At 37.8% G+C, this 19,953-nt stretch overlaps 2 protein-coding genes across 5 annotated transcripts in view; one reads left to right on the forward strand and one right to left on the reverse strand.

Moving 5' to 3' along the window:
- The window catches only part of PRKG1 (protein kinase cGMP-dependent 1), a 1,340,863-nt gene that overhangs the window by 794,838 nt on the left and 526,072 nt on the right, over positions 1-19,953 (reverse strand). The window lies entirely within an intron of this gene.
- Positions 4,966-5,497, forward strand: LOC122708655 (costars family protein ABRACL). Its single transcript, XM_043924982.1, has one exon. It carries the CDS (start codon positions 5,044-5,046, stop codon positions 5,287-5,289), a length of 246 nt encoding a protein of 81 aa, XP_043780917.1. The 5' UTR covers positions 4,966-5,043; the 3' UTR covers positions 5,290-5,497.

The raw sequence follows: 19,953 nt of genomic DNA on the forward strand, positions 1-19,953 counted from the left end.
TCATAAGTTAAAATGACCTCTCATAAGTTTGTATACGTCAAAGAAGATACCACGATTTCATGAGTATTTCATCCAAATGTTAAAATCCATGGCTGATTCAAAGAATAAAAAAAAAATAAAAATAAAAAAAATTAAAAAAATAAAAAAAATAAAATAAAAGCTTTGAGTAGGCAGAAAATTCTTCCACATCTGGAATAAATCTTTCTTTCGATAATTATATCAAATTCTTCATGCTGGATATTCCACGGACATGAAAATTAGGGCAATATGCAAAGATCATACATAGAATTTCAGAGTATTTAACTTTTCCTCAGTCTCCTCTCCTCTAGATGCCATTACCATCATGAATTTACAGATAACCTGGGGATTTACCATAACACAGCAACCTACCTAAAAAATATTTATTATGCATGCAGGTGTCTGGCACTAACTGGATTTGGATGATATAACCATGTAGAACACAGACGGACCCTGGTCTCTTAATGTGATGTTTAGACTGGTGTAGTAATCATTTCTCCCATGTTAATAACACACAGGGATTAACTTACACTTTTTAAAAATCTAAACTCCCCTATTCACTTTGTTTTATTTTCATTCTCCTATGTATTCGGTTTCAATATATTTTCCAGGGACTTCCCTGGTGGTCTAGTGGTTAAGAATTCACCTGACAAGCAGGGGACATGTGTTCAATCCCTGGTCTGGGAAGATCCCACATGCCACAGAACAATGAAGCCTATGGACCACAACTACCGAAGTCGGCGCACCCTAGAGCCCATGTTCTTCAACAAGAAACACCACCACAATAAGAAGCCTGTGTACCACAACTAGAGAAAGCTCACATGTAGCAGTGAAGACCCAGCACAGCCAAAAATAAAATAATAAAAAATTTAAAATATGTATTAAATTGTAAGAAATAATGTACTTAATATATCTTACATATAAAAGCATCTCTATAATTAGAGAAATATAGGAGCATATTATTTTAAATTTAGTACAATATGTCATTGGTGACTTATACTTAATTAACCTATGCTAACCAAGATATTGGGTTTCCCAGGTGGTGCAATAATAAAGAATCCATCTGCCTATGCAGGAGACACAAGAGACATGACTTAGATCCCTGGGTCACGAGAACCGCTGGAATAGGAAATGGCAATCCACTTCAGTATTCTTGCCTGGAAAATTCCATAGACAAGTACCTGGCAGGCAATTGTCCAGGGGACTGCAAAGAGTTGGACAGGACTGAGTGAGTGTGCGCATGTGCACACAAACACACAGCCAGGATATTGGTGCTCTTAGATACAAAGATTTTATCATTGGGCTTAGAACGAACTGTCCCTTACTAGGATTTATGATATTAGGTATCATTTGACTTCTTTGGATTGCAAATAAATCTCCTGCAAAAAGTAGCATGCACCTCATAGGTTTGCTGCAAAGATTAAATGGGTCGGGAAGATCCCCTGGAGGAGGAAATGGCAACCCACTCCAGTATTCTTGATGGGATAATCCCATGGACAGAGGAGCCTGGAAGGCTACAGTCTATGAGGTCTCAAAGAGTCGGACATGACTGAACACTCATGCACATAAGTGTCTAGAACAGGTTAGAGATAAAATAAATGTTAAGTCTTCTTTTTCTCTCTTGAGATAAGATTATAGTTGGCTGTGAACTCATCTAGTCATTTTGCCTTCTGGGTCATATTTTTGCCAGTTTTGCTGAGGCATACAGTAGAACTTCCCAGGCTCAGGGAATGAATAAAAGAAAGGTGATGGAGTTATTTTAAAACTGCTGGTTTTGCTGTTCCTATATTGATGATAACAGGTATATTAAACTCTTTGGAGATGAGATCATATTTAGAATTTAGCAAGTATATAATGAGATGCCTTAGGATTCAAGTTAATAAGAGAAGGAACATCCTTGTACTCTCATGATTAGAAGTGTTACTTGACTTGGAAAGAATTAGGTTAAATCAGTTTTCATTTTCCAGAAATGACACTGAACAATGCAAAGTTTTGTTTAAATAAATCTAAATAATCTGACCCAGATTTCTCTGCCCCTCCCCCCATATTTTTCTCAGCTTTTCTCCAAACACAAGAAAATTCTTAGATGCACTGCACTTCTCAGGTGGCATCAGTGGTAAAGAACTCAACTGCCAATGCAGGAGACATAAGAGATGTGGGTTTGAACCCTGGGTTGGGAAGATTCCCTGGAGGAGGGCATGATAACTCACTTCAGTAATCCTGCTGGAGAATCCCATGGACAGAGGAATCTAGTGGGCCACAGTCACAGAGTCAGTCACAACTGAAGTGACTTACCATGCACACACACTGGAAAGAATAACTAAGTGAAACACAATCAGTTTTCAGTCCTGACTCCACCATTTACTAACAGGTGTGATATCAGGCAGGTTATCCCAGCCTTTTGAGACTTGTCTCTATAAAATATGGAAAACATATACCTTACTTAGAAGGTTATTGAAAAGGTTAAATGAGAATGTACATAAAGCACTCAAGACTGCATCGCTAGCCTAAAGTAGGCACAAATATGTCATTTTCTACCTCCCTTAATACTAAATATGTGTTTAGAACGAGTGCCACATCTCAAATACATTGCTAAATGGTGCATATAACCAACCTAGTTCAGTGTTTCTTCAAGTTGAATGGCTTCTTCCATAGGATATTGCTCTCAGAATAATAATGAAGGTTTGGTTTTAAATATTTTCCATGCTTTCTGAATTATGGAGCACGTGGCTTCCTTCAAAGAGATCACTCACATCAAGGATCTAACTTAAGCAAGTTCTTCTTTTGAACAATGAAGGCAGATTAAAATACATTTTCCTTTCAATCCTTATAACCAAGAACAGCAGCAGAGCCATGAGAAATTTCAAAGAGTAGATTATTTTGTTTGGCAACCAGTCATCCTTGACCAGCCTTTAATATTATGAGGGATGAAGAAATAATGAGCCAGTATGTCATTCTTATTTTGATACACAAATAAAATTTAAGAAATGCTGACAGCTAAAATTTCCATTTGCCATCATTTCAAATCCTCCTCCTAAGTATTTCTTGCTTCTTTTTCCTGCATTTTATGCTCACTGCCCTACTTTAGGTACTCATTGTGTTCAGCCTGCATGTGCCAATTTGAAGAACCTTTTCCTTCTGGCTTCTCAGCACCTATAACTCAATCTCCTCAATTTCTTCAACCCATTTTTTTTTACATTGCTGATAGAAGAGCAAACTTTCTAAAAGACAAATCAGACCATGCCAGATATTGTGTGACTATCCAAAATTCTTCAGTTGTTTTCTTCAGTTACTTCATAACTGGACATCAGTGTTACAAGAGAGCCAACACTTGAGGATCCAAGACCCAGAGAGAAGAGGAACAGAAAGTAAGCCTGAAGACTCAAGCCATTGTATGCTCTGAGTCATGTGGTAATTCCTAAGTAGAGCACCCAACAGAAAATGGTCACTAAAGGTTAAGAAATTAAAAGAGCTTTAAACAGTTTCGCAATTTGGAAAGACAGAAATTGGAGTTCAAGGCTTGCTAAGTATGAGGTACCCTGGCGAACATGCCAGACTTTCTCCTGAGACTCCTGAATGGCTGCATCCTAGGAGAAAGGAAAGATCCTACAAAATGGAAACTTGGATCTTACAAAAATGGAAACCCAGACCTGAGTCAGTTTAATCCCTGACTGGATTAGATCAGCTTGACCTTTCTGTAACAGCCTCCCAGTTAAAAAGGAAAATCCTCTCTGGAGGAAGAAAACATTAAATAATTGCAGAAATAGACCTGTGGTAGCTGGATAGGAGAGTTACAAGCCATAAACTTTAACTGTGGTAAGTATATTCAGGAAAACAGAGAACAAGGCAAAAAGTTCAGTGTCATTCTACCTACACCCGCTTCTGCCTCAGTCTTGTTAATTTCAGTGAAAAGAAGTCATCTTTGATTCCTACTTGTCCTTCAATCTCCAAATCCAATACATCAGTAAGATGTATTGGAGGCTAACCTTTCCTCAAGTATGCATCTTTTTTTGTCTTTTTTTTTTTTAATGTCTACTGTTCATCTCCACAGCTTCTACCCAGGCTGTGGGCTGCCATCCTCTCTCTCTTGGGTTCCTGGAAATAGTCTTCTGCTGGTCTTTGTGAATCCATTCTCATTGCCTTGCAATCTATTTGGCATGCATCAATCAGACTGAATTGTTTTTTAAAGTCGGTTAGCGCAAGCCACTCTGCTACTTAAAGACACTCCAATAGCATCATATTTCATTAAGAATAAGCTGAAACTGTTTATTCTGACCTAGAAGGTCCCATTTGATTTGGCCCTGTCCTCATTCTTCTATTTCAGTTGTTCGTATCCAGGGTTGATTGGGAATACTGGAAACATTTTAGCTGTTACAATTGGATGTTGGGGGTAGGGATGGCTACAAGCATCTAATGGGTACAGGCCAGGCATGCTTCTAAACACACTACAATTCAGAACACAGTTCCTCACAGCAATGAATTATCCAACCCAAAGAATCAACAGTGCCAAGGCTGATGAAATTCCATCTCATATGACAGTCTATCAGTGGCTTTTACTCTCGGTTATCTGCTTTCTTCTCCTTCTCAGAACAAGGCCAGTCCATCTCATCTGCAGGTCTTCTGAACTTGCTGTTCTCTCTACCTACAACGTTCCTTCCTCTGATTTTCCCAAGGCTGGCTGCTTGCATCATTTAGGTCTCGATTCATACGTCTCCTCCAAGAGGCCTTCCGTGACTTCTCCTTCCAAAAGTTTCCTCTATTGTTCCTGATAGTCCCTCAACTAGTTCTTTTCTTAATCCAGAACTAACATTTGCACACTTTATTGTCTACCTCCCCCACTAAAATGTAAACTCAATGAATGCAGAAACCCCCTCCATTTCATTCATTCCTCTATTCCCCATGCTTTGAATGGAACCAAATCAACCATAAAGAGTCATAAATCGAGTGCGTGGAAGAAGGCAACCAGCCCGCACCGACGCTGCCCCAGTTTTCTCGGAAAAAAACAGGAGGTAGAGATAGGCAGCAATGAATGTGGATCATGAAGTTAAACTCTTAGTGGAGGAAATTCATCGTCTTGGTTCAAAAAATGCTGATGGAAAATTAAGTGTGAAATTTGGGGTTCTCTTCCAAGATGACAAGTGTGCCAACCTCTTTGAAGCACTGGTAGGGACTCTCAAAGCGGCAAAGCGAAGGAAGATTATTACATACTCAGGAGAGCTACTTTTGCAAGGTGTTCATGATGATGTTGACATTATATTGCTTCAAGATTAATGTGGTTTGCATGGCTCTGTTTATTGTATTTTGTTTGTTTCTGGTAAACTGGAATATTAAGTCAAAGGACAAACATAGGAACCTACTTAATGTATTTTTATAGAACTTTATAAACAAAAGGAGACTCATTTTAGAAGTCTGTCCTTTTTTTTATCTTGAAAACAAATTTGTGTATTACACTGTAAAATGAACAAAACATATTATTTTTCTCAGGAATCTGGTTGGAAAATGTAAACAATGGGGCTTTTTTGGTGGGGGTACCAGGAATGTTTGTTTCATAAATTATTCGTAGACAGTTTCTACAGATATTGAACATTCTGTGAATTCAAGAAACAAACTTGTAAGACTAGCTCCCACAAGGAATATAATGTTTATGTAATAAAAACATATAACTCCCTTAAAAAAAAAAAAAAAAAAGAGTCATAAATCATTTGTTTCATAACGTACCAGATCAACACAGCACGTGCCTACACTAACTTGACGGAAGTTGCAGTGAGACTGTGTTTCATTGCTGAGACTCAGTCTGTATCCAATGGGTATTTATTCCTTTGGATTTTTCTCCCCCTTTTTCTTCCTGTCAGAATTCAGGGTCACTAGAACTTGATTGTGTCCTCTACCAAGTATTTGTGGAGTATTTATTACATGCAAAGAATTGTGCTAAGCGTGACACTGTGACATAGATGGCATATTCCAAGTCAGCAGACGGGGAGAGCGATAAGGACAGTTTAGTAATACTCCTGAAATAACATAGCAAGTCATTTTGAAACAGACAGATAAATAAGAGTTTCACCTAGCTGTTCATTTCATACAAATGGCAAAACATTGTGTTTAGACTGAATGGGACTGAGATTTCACCAGAGTCTCAGTATAATTTTCTTATCAAGAACATTTTTGAATGATACTCTATGAATACACCATGATTCACTCATTCTATAGCCTGCTTGAGGATTTTGTACATTTATACTGGCTATTCTTCTTTATTGACAAAAAAAAAAAGGTCTACTTAAAAGCTAAGGAAAACTTAGAACTATCAGAAATGAACTGTTACATTATTCATAAGACAATGTCTCTGAATGTCTTATAAACAGGATAAAATTTCTTATTTCCTATTTATCCTCTGGTGATTAATGTAATCTAAATATGTTGTATATACCTTATATAAAAAGTACACAATTAGGCATACAAAAAGTCGTTTCTTAACTTCCTTATTTGTATATATACATCCACTATTTCCAATCATTCCCAGGGGGAAGAACTGGATTAAATTTATACTAAGAATAGAAATTTATATTCTTAGTTTAAATTTCTATTCTTAGTTTAAATAGTCCAATTTACAGGTCTTTCCTAAAAATTGTTTATATTCAGTAATGTCAAGTGAAAACAGCTGGATGTTATAGAACTTTCCTGTATCTTGGTGCACATTCTATGATGCTTTCAGAGTTGATGCTATCTTCCTTGGGTTGATCTGGATTCGATATTATCTGTTATCTACATAATTTCATTTTTCCTTCACTATCTTTCATCTAAGTATAATTGTATATATACACGCACGCACACACACACATACCCACACACTTGCTACATCTGCAACAGACTTACAACTTAAGTTTGGCTTTAATTAAGTTATGGAAATAGAGTCTTTAACCAAGTTCCTTCAATAATGCTATTAACTTGTAACTACATATATCCTCATTACAAGTTGTTTTAATTATTATTTATTTCACATTGCATGTTACACAGTGCAATCGGCACACATGACTGAATTAGAGTTTCCCCCATATAATGAAATCATAAAACCCGAGAGCGCTATTCAATTATACTGAAGAGCAAGCTGGAAGTTCTTTTCTCGTTTTTCAAATTGAACAGTCTCAGCAGAGGGAAGATTAGATATTTCTACATTAAAGTCCATCATATATTTGTCAACTCAAATTGGAAAAAAAAAAAAAGCAGATTTGACCTTAGTATGGATGTATGTTAAAGGACCTCATAAGGACTTGAAATGGGACATGAGAACTTCTGAACTGGCTGAGTAAAGTGTTTTCCTTTCTATAAAATGCACCTAGTGCAGAAAACAACGTGTCTTTTTGTTTTTAAAACAAGATACACTTAAGTCCTTTCGGACAGTGAGGTTACATATCTGAAAGAGGGGAGAAAAACATTTATGGTAAAGCCCCTTTGTTTAAGACTTGTGATTGCTTTTACTTTTTCCCATAAAAGCAAAAAAAGAGCATTTTGAGCATTTTTCAAATAAAATGCAACAAAACCAAAATCAGCCTTACCATTTCTGTCCTTAAAGCAATGACAAAGGGTGTCAACACCGGCCCTGACTTGGTAAGTTTACTCGTTCAAACTCACAGAAGCCAAGGTGTGGGTAATGGGCAACCCCTCTGTCATAAATTTCCTCACTCAGTGATCCACACTTATTCCAAGTGCTGAAGTATTCAGAAAATTAAAGAGTCCCACCTTCAAGTAGATATAGAATCCAAGTGTGGCAAGACATTATGTAACTCTACATTTGGTAGGGAATAAAGGGAATGAGACACTCTTGTAGCTGTTTTCTTAATATATAATTTGTCTCTTTATGATTTATAAAATAAAGCTGTAATAAATATGGTCTTGGCCAGAAAGGTGAAATAAGCTCCACATTTTGTCTGATCTGAGAAGTATACTTTCTATTATTAAACCTAAATGTAATGGCATTTGAAATAAAAGCTCATCTGTCCAAAGAGTCAGACCCCTATCCCTGTGTCCCCATTTTAGAAAATGTGCGCATTTCCCCCTGATATTTACCTCTGTTTTAATTTCTCAGTATCAGCATTGTGATAATACAGCACTTTTGGAACGGCTGATGAAGACAGAGAATCCTAGAGGTATCAGCAGCCAGCCGCTCCTTGTGCCTCAGGTCTGCTCTTGCAAAGTGACCATCCCTTACTTTTGAACCTGACCTCATAATTTACCACGATTATCAGTGTTGTTAGATAATTTGGATTCAGACAAAACAACTGGAACAGATGCGAGAGGTTGCCTAGGTCAACAACAGCATAAACTCTGGCTTAATACAGTTTCATCACATTTGTGACCATCAATAATCCCACATGAAATTATGAAGCTTTCAGTTAGACATAGTCCATTGTCAGTATGTGTGGGGGGAGGGGTGGCAGGAAGGAAGGGAGAAGGGGAGGGAGGAGGAAAAGGACAGAGAGAGAAAGTGTACAAGAGCTACTAACTGTGGCACTAATAAATGCTATGATGTGGCTTTGGAAATAATCACACTAGAGTTTCTACACATATTCTGCCATTTAGCATCTTCATGACATAAAAGAAGTTATTTTCTTTCACCTAAGTTTCCTCATATGGATATAATATTCTTAATTTCACAAAGTTTGAGGGCTAGATGAAATAATGTATTTGAAAGTATCAGATACACTAAGAGAATTCAAATGTCAGTTTCCATTCTCTGAATAATAAAAAGCGATCTGCTTCTGCCAGAATAATCAAATGACTGGGTGATTTATTTATATATGAAATACATGCCACTCAAGATTATGGAGTTGATCTTAAAAACATAAAAGTAGAAGGAGAGATTAGAAAAAGAGTAATTAGGGGTATCCCTATGTGTGTGGTTCAAAGCCCATAAAGTTACAAAATATATTTAGATTCTGCAAACAAGTCTTATTAGATCTCTCCATCTTGCTCATTGCTCCCAGAAGAATTCAGGAATTTATTTGATAATTGAGTCATATTAAGAACATAGTTATTTATACATAGTTCAAAATATAATCATCAAATGTAAAACAGGTTTATATAAACATTTCTAGAAATCATGCCTGTGAATGTAATATACACATCGTTATTGCCATGAAACACCCAGAGTTTCCTGCATGAGATGAAATTATAACAATTCATCAGCTTTTGTTTCTCTGAGAATTAACATTCCAGAAGCACTGCTACTCATTCTGGCAAGAGGCATCTTCATTTACTTCAACTCGATTCTGAAAAATCAGGAGAGAATCAGACAACATGGGATAATAGAAGGATTCAAAAGTTGATGGTTTGATCCTTTCCAAGTGAAGGCATTCAAAACCTATTGCTAATATTACTGATGGGGAAACATGAAGAATGAATTAAATTTACCACTTCTAACTCCATCGGTGAATATGGATCAATCTGTGCTTTAGAGTCAGTTTCTTATTTGATGAGGATACCCTTACAGATGTATATCAGGAAGCAATAATGTAGACACGCATATATGTGTATTAGTGCATGGACTTCCCAGGGGGCTCAGTGGTAAAGAATCTGCCTGCCAATGCAAGAGACACCAGAGATGTAGGTTTGATACCTGAGTCATGAAGATCCCCTGGAGGAGGAAATGGTATCCAACTCCAGTGTCCTTGCGTGGACAATCTCATTGACAGAGGAGCCTGGCAGGCTATAGTCCATGGGGTCTCAAAGAGTCAGAAGCGACTGGGAGAGCAAGCGAGTTGGATGGATGTGTATGCATGTAAACGTACACAGTCTTACCCATCCATTCACCAACCTATCTAAATTAAAGAGAAAATTAAAGAGGAAAACAAAATTAAAAAAACTAAAGTTCAAGCCTTAATTCTGCCTGCCTCTTATTAACTCCTTACTAGACTATAATTTCCACTGGGACAAGAATTCCATTCACTAAAGCCACTCTTTTGTCCTTTCCATCTGGAAGAATTTACAAATAACTGTTCAATAGCTATTTCTTGAATGAATAAAGAAGGGTTTTTATTGTCTTCTTTGTTTCAGGTACTGTGCCATCCCTTTGAGCTAGGTTTTTGCACTTAATTCTTGGAATTATACTATAAAGTAGAATTTTTTTTTTCCAAATGAGGCAATTGAAGTTTAAGGAGACCAAAATAAATCTCACCAAAGGTCTCCGAGTTTAGTAAGTGGCAGGGTCCACACAGGCTTCCTGTGGTTTTGATTTCTGCATCGGTAAATTGGGAATGGCAATGCGTGCACTTTTCAGTGTTGGTTGTGAGGATCAAATCAGATCATCAATGCACATGTGTCTGTAAAGAATAAAGTGCTTACAAGTAGGAAGTGTTACTACTATAACTTCACAGGCTTGGGCATGATGTGATGAGCAAAGCCAAGTCCACTCCTAGAAAAACTCGAGGAGTATGAGTGCCTAATGGGAAGAGCTCTGGAATCTTCTCCACTTCCTAAAGACAACACAATAAGTTCATAGAAGAAAATCATATGAGTTGGCAGTGAAATAAAATTCTAGGCCTTACTGAGTCAATACATTTGTCAACTATGAAACAATACTAAAACTACTGATAAGCAAACATATACCCTGGTCTCTCACTGATTGTATCACTAATTATACTATCAACAGACTTTTAAATTTGGGTTAAGTTAAAGGAAATACAAACTCCTGAGTATTTTAAGAGACATGCTTCCTACAGTTTACTTTTTTTTTTTTTTAATTTGGAATACTTGCATAGTTCTAAGTGGGGTTAATAATTCTTATGATAAACACAGGAATTGCACTTTGTGCACAACCTCAATAATAATTGCCTGATTCAACGAAATATTATTTTGAATGAAAGATAGAGGCTGCAGCCTTTGGCATTAGCATTACTCTGCAGCAAATGCATTAGGAAGGTCAGGAAAGCATAGCAAATCAAATAGTAGGAAGAAAAGTGATCACAAGTAATATCTTCAATATAAGTTATAAAATTAATTTCTCCCAATAACAGTCTAGAGATACACAATTAAGCTATATTTTTTCCAGTATTCAGGTATGGATATGAGAGTTGGACTATAAAGAAAGCTGAGCACTGAAGAATTGATGCTTTTGAACTGCAGTGTTGGAGAAGACTCTTAGAGTTCCTTGGACTGCAAGGAGATCAAACCAGTCAATCCTAAAGGAAATCAGTCCTGAATATTCATTGGAAGGACTGATGCTAAAGCTGAAACTCCAATACTCTGACCACATGATGTGAAGAACTGACTCACTGGAAAAGACGGTGATGCTAGGAAAGATTGAAGGCAGGAGGAGAAGGGGACAATAGAGGATGAGATGGTTGGATGGTATCATAGACTCGATGGACATGGGTTTGAGCAAGCGCCAGGAGTTGGTGGTGGACAGGGAGGCCTGGCATGTTGCAGCCCATGGGGTCGCAAAGAGTCAGACACGATTGAGCAACTGAACTGAAGTGACACAACTAGAAATATAAAGCATATTAGTAAATCTCTTTGTGGGTTTGTTCAGGACACATGAGCAAAGAACAGTTTTTCTCCTCTGTACATTATGTTGCCAAAAGGAGGAGAGGGAGGAGAGTGTAACTTAACTCTTTAGAACATAAAGCAGAAGTGTTTTTGGTTTTGCTTTTGTTTTAAATTGAAGTATAGTTAAATACTGGAGTGGGTTGCCATTTCCTTCTCCAGGGGATCTTCGGGACCCAGGGATTGAATTCAGGTCTTCCGCACTGCAGGCAGACTCTTTACCATCTGAGTCACCAGGGCAGTCTACATATTTAATTTACAGTGTTGTGTTAGTTTCAAGGGTACAGAAAAGTTATTCATTTATACACACACATACATACATACATATATATATATATATACATATATATATACACACACATATATATATATTCTTTTCAGGTTATTTTCCATTATACATTATTATAAGATGCTGAGTATAGTTCTCTGCACTATAAACCTTTATTGTTTGTCTGTTTTATATATAATAGTGTGTATATATTCTTTTTAGATTATTTTCCATTACAGATTATTACAGGATGTTGAATATAGTTCTCTGTACTTCACAGTTAACCCTTGTTGTTTATCTATTGTATACATAATGATGTGTATATGTTACTCACAAGTTCCTAATTTAGCTCTCCCCTCTTTCCCCTTAGGTAACTGCAACTTTAGTTTCTATGTCTGTGAGTCCATTTATATTTTGTAAGTTAATTCTTTTGCTTGAGAGAAAAAACTGTTGTCATATGATATCACTTATTTATTGCATCTAAAACATTATGCAAAATGAACTATCACAAAAACAAGATGTACTGCAGAACCCCCCATGAACTTTCACATTCTCTATCTTAGTCTTATCATCACAGGAACTGGTAAACTCCTTGAAAGCAGATTCCAGGTCTTCTACTCTGTTTCAACCCCAGTAATACCCACCATAGTGCTCCATGTTAAACTCCAGAAGCATTTTGATATAATACAGATAATACACACACTTGGACTTAAATCCTAACACCAGAATTTCTCACCATTCAGCTGTGTGCAGAAAGCTTAATCCCTCTCTTGTCTTTGGTTTCCTCATTTATGAAATAGAGATGAAACCATCACCTTAATAAGACGAGATGAGACAGCACAAATAAAAGCCCTACATGGTGCAGTTCACATCAGGGGCTCAGAGATACCAGTACCATTTCATCATCCCCTCTATCACTCCCCCTTTCATTTCATTTGTCTCATTTTATCCTTACAATCACCTCTATAGACACATTTATGGCACAAATCCTAATCTGGAGAAATTTAAACCATCAGTGAACTTGTGATGAAATTAAGACTCGAATCTGTGTTCCAGTTTCTACAATGATGATTTTCCCACATATCCCACTCAAAAATTAATCACTTCTTGCACAGTGTCAGAGTCTTGTCAGTTGAAGTCTATTTCTAAAATATTTACTTAGCTTAATATATGTGCACACATATTTCTTTTGTCCTTGGTATTTCTGGGCTTCTTTAATGATTGTGTCAATCAGAGCTTATTATGTGAATAGTTCAATACACTGTTTGAAATAACTATTCAAACCATTACAATGTTGTGAAGGAGTCACCAGCTGTAACATTACTAATGAATATTAATGCTCTTTTATATTTGGCTGGCATTGAAATAACAGCAGTTGTCATGTAGCATCAACAATTTTAACTAGGGTACTCTACAAAGTCATTTAAAATCTGAAATGCCCTCCAGATTACATTTTGTGGTCAACACACAGTCAGGAAGTCAGCTGTGACCAATATAGCTAACAGCAATACCGTTGGAATAACATCATGACAAAATGGGATTTAAAAACGACTCATTTCCCCCTTCTACTACTTCCATTTTTATAGAAGGTAGATTAAATACCTTCTAATTTGCTCAGTTTGGATAAAGAGTTGTATAAGAACAACTTTTATTGCTTTTCAATCACATTGAATGAAAAGAATAGAATTGGACAGGAATGAAGAGAGCTGAAACAATAGCAGTATGTAAGCACTGAGGCAGTTTTCTGCCTTTTGAGAAAAATCTATTGTAAGAAGAATTTATGGCTGTTGGCTAGATCCACAAGAGTGACCTGATCATTCAGATGTGACAATATATTTAAGACTTTAAAAAAGTCACCCTCACAAGACAAAATGGAACTGCTTTAGAAATATTTCAAAGCAATTTGTTAGCTTTACATGTCGATCCCATCAACATTAATCGGATGTTGCACACATCCTTCCATAACTCACCATTAATGCATGGGTTAGTCACGTCCATGCTCAGGATTCTTTCTAGTTTATGCAACTGAAATTACTTTTAAAAATATCAACATGAAAGTCTTCATTTACTAAGGCAGACCATGTGCATATTCTTATACATAGAGAAGCAAAACATTGATAAGTAGGCATCGTGTGTGGTAATGACCCCTCTTGTGTATAACACTGTGTCTGTATTAGCTGCTCAGTTGTGTCTGACTCTTGGCGACCCAGCCATGGATTGTAGACTGTACCCCACGCCAGGCTCCTCTGTCCAAGGCATTCTCCAGGCAGGAGTACTGGAGTGGGTTGCCATTGTCTTCTACAGGGGCTCTTCCCGACCCAGGGATTGAGCCCCAGTCTCCTGCACTGCAGGCAGATTCTTTACCATCTGAGCCACCAAGGAAGCCCTACACTGATAATATCAATAACCAACTTTCTTGAGTATTAATTCTTTGCCAAATCATTTTAAAATGCATCACATGCACTCTCATTTAATCTTCAGTCTAGCTCGATGGGATAGTTATTATCATAATCTCCATTTTATAGATGAGGAAACACAAGGTCACCTAGCAAATAAACAAGCTAGGATATGAATCTAGGCTGTCAGACTTCACAACCTGCACACTTAACCACTAAACTACTGACTCTCTATAGTATATCAATAGTATATTCACCATTCCTTGTTTTAGACATAAAAGATTTTAGGTTTAACTGGTATATTTTAACTGTTAATCTTTTTATTTCCTAAAAAAGAAAAGAGGGCATAATTGGCCAAGAAGGATAAGATGCAGGATAAAGATCTGAGAACTCTCAAAAGGAGTTATGATCAAGGAAAGGAACTCACATGGCCTAACTGAAGGTGTTCTGTCCTCTTCCAACTTTTCCATCTGACATCAGTCTGGCTACTTCAGCCTTCCCAGTGGGGCGGGGTGGTGGTGGTCGTGAACTTGTACTGAGTCAACTGTTTCCTGTCAAGCATATCACTCATGACTGGTGAAGAAATGAGTCCTTAACAACTTAAGATAAAAGTCCAACTAGAGTCCCAGGGAGTGATATCAACACTTATTGACAAGAAGTTTAACTGTAACAGATAGCTGTCTATCTCTGAAACACTATATTCATGATACAAAGCAAATGGATCAAATATGAAAGAATTTTACAGAAAGCTAAGACAATGTTGAGGTACAGACTAGAAGAATTACAAGTAAGCACACAGCAAGAATTAACGTGCATATGTTTTATTTAGATAATTAATTCATTTAGCCAAGTGCATCTACTTTGTGAACAGGAAAAAAACCTGAAATCTTTCAGGAGGGTAAAATCTCCTTTACCCTTTTCTGAATTCTTTCAGCATCCTCAGCACATCAAGAGGTCTGTGCCAGATAATCAGAGTTTTTGCACCTTTATAATCCAGGAAATAAAATAAATGTGGTGTAACTACGGAAATTCCATGGCTTGTGGTTAAAGCTCCATACATGGGAATAATTGGAGGCATATCTTCCTTATTCTGGCTGGGCTCCATTTTTTAATTAAACAGTCATTATGCAAAGAATTAAGCCTTGCTAAAGTAAGAATTTGTAATTTCTCTTTGTTTACTTTCTTTTGATAGTCAAACAACAACAAATGCCCTGGGTAGTATTTTCACTAAACATGGACTGTAGGATTGCAGTGGTAAATTCTGAAGTATTTGTTTCAAATCACCAAGTATTTAAAAATCACCGTTTTTCTATTGCTTAACCACATTTTACAATCAACACTTTTAGTGTTGCAAAGCCCTTTTTCAAGTGTTCTGCAAACATTCCTTCCTTGATAATGTTTTTATAAGTAAGTGAAAGAAATGAGGCCCAGTATTAGCAGATTGACTGAGTTCCTGGGTGATAAACTAAATCCATGGGTACTTTTTTTTCCTACAACAGTCAAATGTAGGCAAAAGTCTAGAATCTGATGACTCAAAGTTGGCCAAGGATTTAATCCATGGTCTATTTTTATTAGGGCTTCCCCAGGGGTGCTAGTGGTAAAGAATCTGCCTGCCAATGCAGGAGACCTAAGGGATGCAAATTAGATCCCTTGGTTGAGAAGATGCCCTGGAGAAGGCATGTCAACCCACTCCAGTCTTCTTGCCTGGAGAATCCCATGGACAGAGGAGCCTGGTCAGTACAGTCCATAGGGTCACAAGGAGTCCAATGTGACTGAAGTTACTTAGTATGCACACACGCACTACTTTGATTAAGACTTTTTTTTTAATTAATTAATCAAATTGGAGGCTAACTACTTACAATACTGTAGTGGTTTTTGCCATACATTGACATGAATGATTAAGACATTTGAACTTGGAGAGGCTGAAAGACTCACCGAAGCTCCTACAGCTTTGGAGTAATAGGACAGTGTGACAATACACCTATCCTGACCACATTGTATGAGCAGACTCTAGTTTATACAAAACATGCAAAAATGCTTTTCAATGAAGTTTTTGAAGCAACGTCACCAAAGTTATCTCACTGAACTTTGGCAATATGCATGGGTTACAGTGCAGGCGTCCTGTTTGTTTTCTTCTGTATCTTACACCTGAAAGGCAGGGACCAAAAAGAAGAAAAAATTCAGGGTTCTATGGCAGCAGCGCAGGGCAGAGGGTGATGGCAGAGTATGGATGAAAGAAAATATTTGGAAAAAGCTCCCAGCACAGAATAGGGCCCAGTACACTAGATGCCCAATAATTCTCACTTCCCTTCCTCCTTCATAAGAGGATACAGTAAGACCTACATGTGATTTTCTAGAAGTTAAGGACTTCAGAAATTGAGTTTGAAATGAAAGAAGCTGAAATGAAAAATCCCTTTCTATTTCAGAGGGGAATTTCTCTCTCTCTCTTTTTTTTTAAACTTATTTTCCGCTGCATTGGGTCTTTGTTGCTGTGCATGGAATTTCCCTAGTTGCGGAGACTGGGGGCTAATCTCTAGGCGCAGTAGATGGGCTTGTCATTGTGGACCCCCACCACCCCCACCCTGTTGTGCAGCCTGGGCTCCAGAACATGCGGGCTTCAGCGGTTGTGGCACATGGGCTTTGCTGCTACTTCTGGCATATGGAATCTTCCCAGACTAGGGATGGGACTCATACTCCCTGCATTGGTAGACAGACTCTTAATTAATTATTAGACCACTAGAGATGTCCAAGAGGAGAATTTCTGTCTCTTGGATTTCAAATACACTCAGCTTGGAAAAACAAAGATACATATCATCTTAAGACTGATTTGTGATCCAAGCAGTAGGAGCTGATAATCAGCAAACCTAGCAAAGAAATTTATAGATTGTTAGTTTGAGAAGCAGAAGGACTTAGATTCACAATTCAATATAGTAGCATCTTCCAGGCTTGACTAATCATTTCAAATTGTGCAATACATCTGCTGCTAATAACTCAGTAAACGTTTTATAGACTGTAGGCATGATTTCATTGGTGATCCAAGTAACTGTGAAGTTTCCATAGTGTTGTTACTCCCGTATTATAGGAATAAAATCTCAGAGAGCTTACATGATTCGCCCAGGTCACACCACCATTAAATTAGTAAAAATGAAATTGATTTCAGTTCTTCCAACACCCCCCATACTGTGCAACTTCTAAGCCCTATGGAATTGGTGTGAAAGGTGTAGGCATACAAACACAAATGCACTCCTTTGTATCAGCCAACAGTTCAAAATGCACATGAAATAATGACAGAAAAAAAAATGATGTTTTCGTATATAACCGGGTGAGTTTAAATAGCAATTCTACACTTCTCAGAGCTTGAATGTGGCAAAAGAGTGCAATATCCTAATGTGTGCATGCCTCTGAATGTGCTTACCTGGCACCAGGGATAGAATTATTTTGATTGCCCCAGATAACCTGTCTACACCTTCCTGGTTCTTGATTTGAGTTGTCAGCAGAGGCAGAATGTGATCCCTTAGAATACAGATGTTTCACTCTAAGCTAATGAATTTGGAGTGACTTCAGGTGTGGGTACGGATTCATTCATTCCCCAAACGGACTCAGAAAATAAATACCCTACCGTATAGGAGAGAAGCTTGTAAATAGCTTTTGCTTTGCTTTTGTTTAAGAGTCATGGAACACAGAATCTGATCAAATCGAGGACTCCTCTTCTAAAAGTATACATCACACCAAATGCTGCACAAAAGTTCCAAGAACGTCTAGACCTATAAAGCCTACCCACAGACACCTCGTTATTCGGAATAAGAACGTCTGTTGTGGAGGACAAAAAAATATGTGTGCCCATATTTAACCAAGATACAATAACTCTGTTCAGATGCTTAAGCAGAGCCAAACTAACCAAGCAAATAAATCTAAAATTGGGTGTATCACTTCTACATAAAGAATCCCCTGGTCTACAGTTTAAGAAAAGGAGTTTCATCAGAGAGCTAGTAGCAAGTAAGTTCTAGAGGGATGCCATGTCCTTGTGTCAAATAGCAAGTACTGTGTAAAGTATCTTGAGAATTTCATGGAATCGGGAAATGGACAAGAAGTCAACACAAACACAACAGAAACAAACAAAGCAGAAATTTTTGGAGAAGCACAGGCGGAAAGAGCGGATGTCAGCAGAGAGCTTCCATCAGCCAGGACACACACCAGCCTCACAGGAAGAGGTTCCGCAGGAATCCATCCAATGGGCTGTGGAACATCCCCAAGACGAGAAGGACCCAACAGACACCCACAGAAACTTCAACACAGCCCCCCGCCCGGAACTCCACGATCGTGATCGGTGTTCACCATGAGCAATTCAGCTGTAAAATCACATTCAGAGATATCAAAAATATAATTTATATGATGGTCTCCTTCACCCAACAAAACAATCTACCTGAAGGAAAGAGAAATCATTCCAGTCTACTCGACTTCCTGAGTGTGTTATAATCCTTTGGTTATGAGCAATAGAAATTTTAGCAAACTTGTATAAAATTTCATCTTAAACAGAAAGATAAAGGATTTTTGTTTTTTCTTTGGAAGGACAGTGCATGACTGAGAATCACAGGGAGGCAGCAGCATGACATATAAAGGTAGGAATCAGGGGGTCCCTCAGTACTGTCACAGAAATCGGTGGACGGTAAGTTGAAGGAAAAATGCAGCTCCAATTGTTTTCTGTCTTTGTGTTTCATTATATAAGATTCAAGTTGAGGAGCATGACAATCACAACAAACTGTGGAAAAATTATTAAAGAGATGGGAATACCGGACCACCTGACCTGCCTCCTGAGAAATCTGGATGCAGATCAGGAAGCAACAGTTAGAACTGGACATGGAACAACAGACTGGTTCCAAATTGGGAAAGGAGTACGTCAAGGCTGTATATTGTCACCCTGCTTATTTAACTTACATGCAGAGTATAAGATGAGAAATGCTGGGCTGGATGAAGCACAAGCTGGAATCAAGAATGCCAGGAGAAATATCAATAACCTCAGAAATGCAGAGGACACCACCCTTATGGCAGAAAGTAAAGAAGAACTAAAGAGCCTCTTGTTGAAAGTGAAAGAAGAGTGAAAAAGTTGGCTTAAAGCTCAACATTCAGAAAACGAAGATCATGGCATCTGGTCCCATCACTTCATGGCAAATAGATGGGAAATCAAAGGAAACAGTGAGAGACTTTATTTTTCTGGCTCCAAAATCACAGCAGATGGTGACTGCAGCCATGAAATTAAAATACATTTGCTCCTTGGAAGAAAAGTTATGACCAACCTAGACAGCATATTAAAAAGCAGAGACATTACTTTGCCAACAAAAGTCCGTCTGGCCAAGGCTATGGATTTTCCAGTAGTCATGTATGGATGTGAGAGTTGGACTATAAAGAAGCTGAGTGCCGAAGAACTGATGCTTTTGAACTGTGGTGTTGGAGAAGACTCTTGAGAGTCCCTTGGACTGCAAGGAGATCCAACCAGTCCATCCTAAGGGAAATCCGTCCTAAATATTCATCAGAAGGACTGATGCTAAAGCTGAAACTCCAATACTTTGGCCATCTGATACGAAGAACAGACTTATTGGAAAAGACCCTGATGCTGGGAAAGATCAAAGGCAGGAGGAAAAGGGGACAACAGAGGATGTTAGGAAAATCTGGCACTAGAATCTAGTTTCTGCTATCTGAACCTAACTTGTGGATGCATCAACGGTATTTATTGAACAG

The sequence above is a fragment of the Cervus elaphus genome, chromosome 15, assembly GCF_910594005.1.
Source record: "Cervus elaphus chromosome 15, mCerEla1.1, whole genome shotgun sequence".
Classification (NCBI taxonomy): Eukaryota; Metazoa; Chordata; class Mammalia; order Artiodactyla; family Cervidae; genus Cervus; species Cervus elaphus.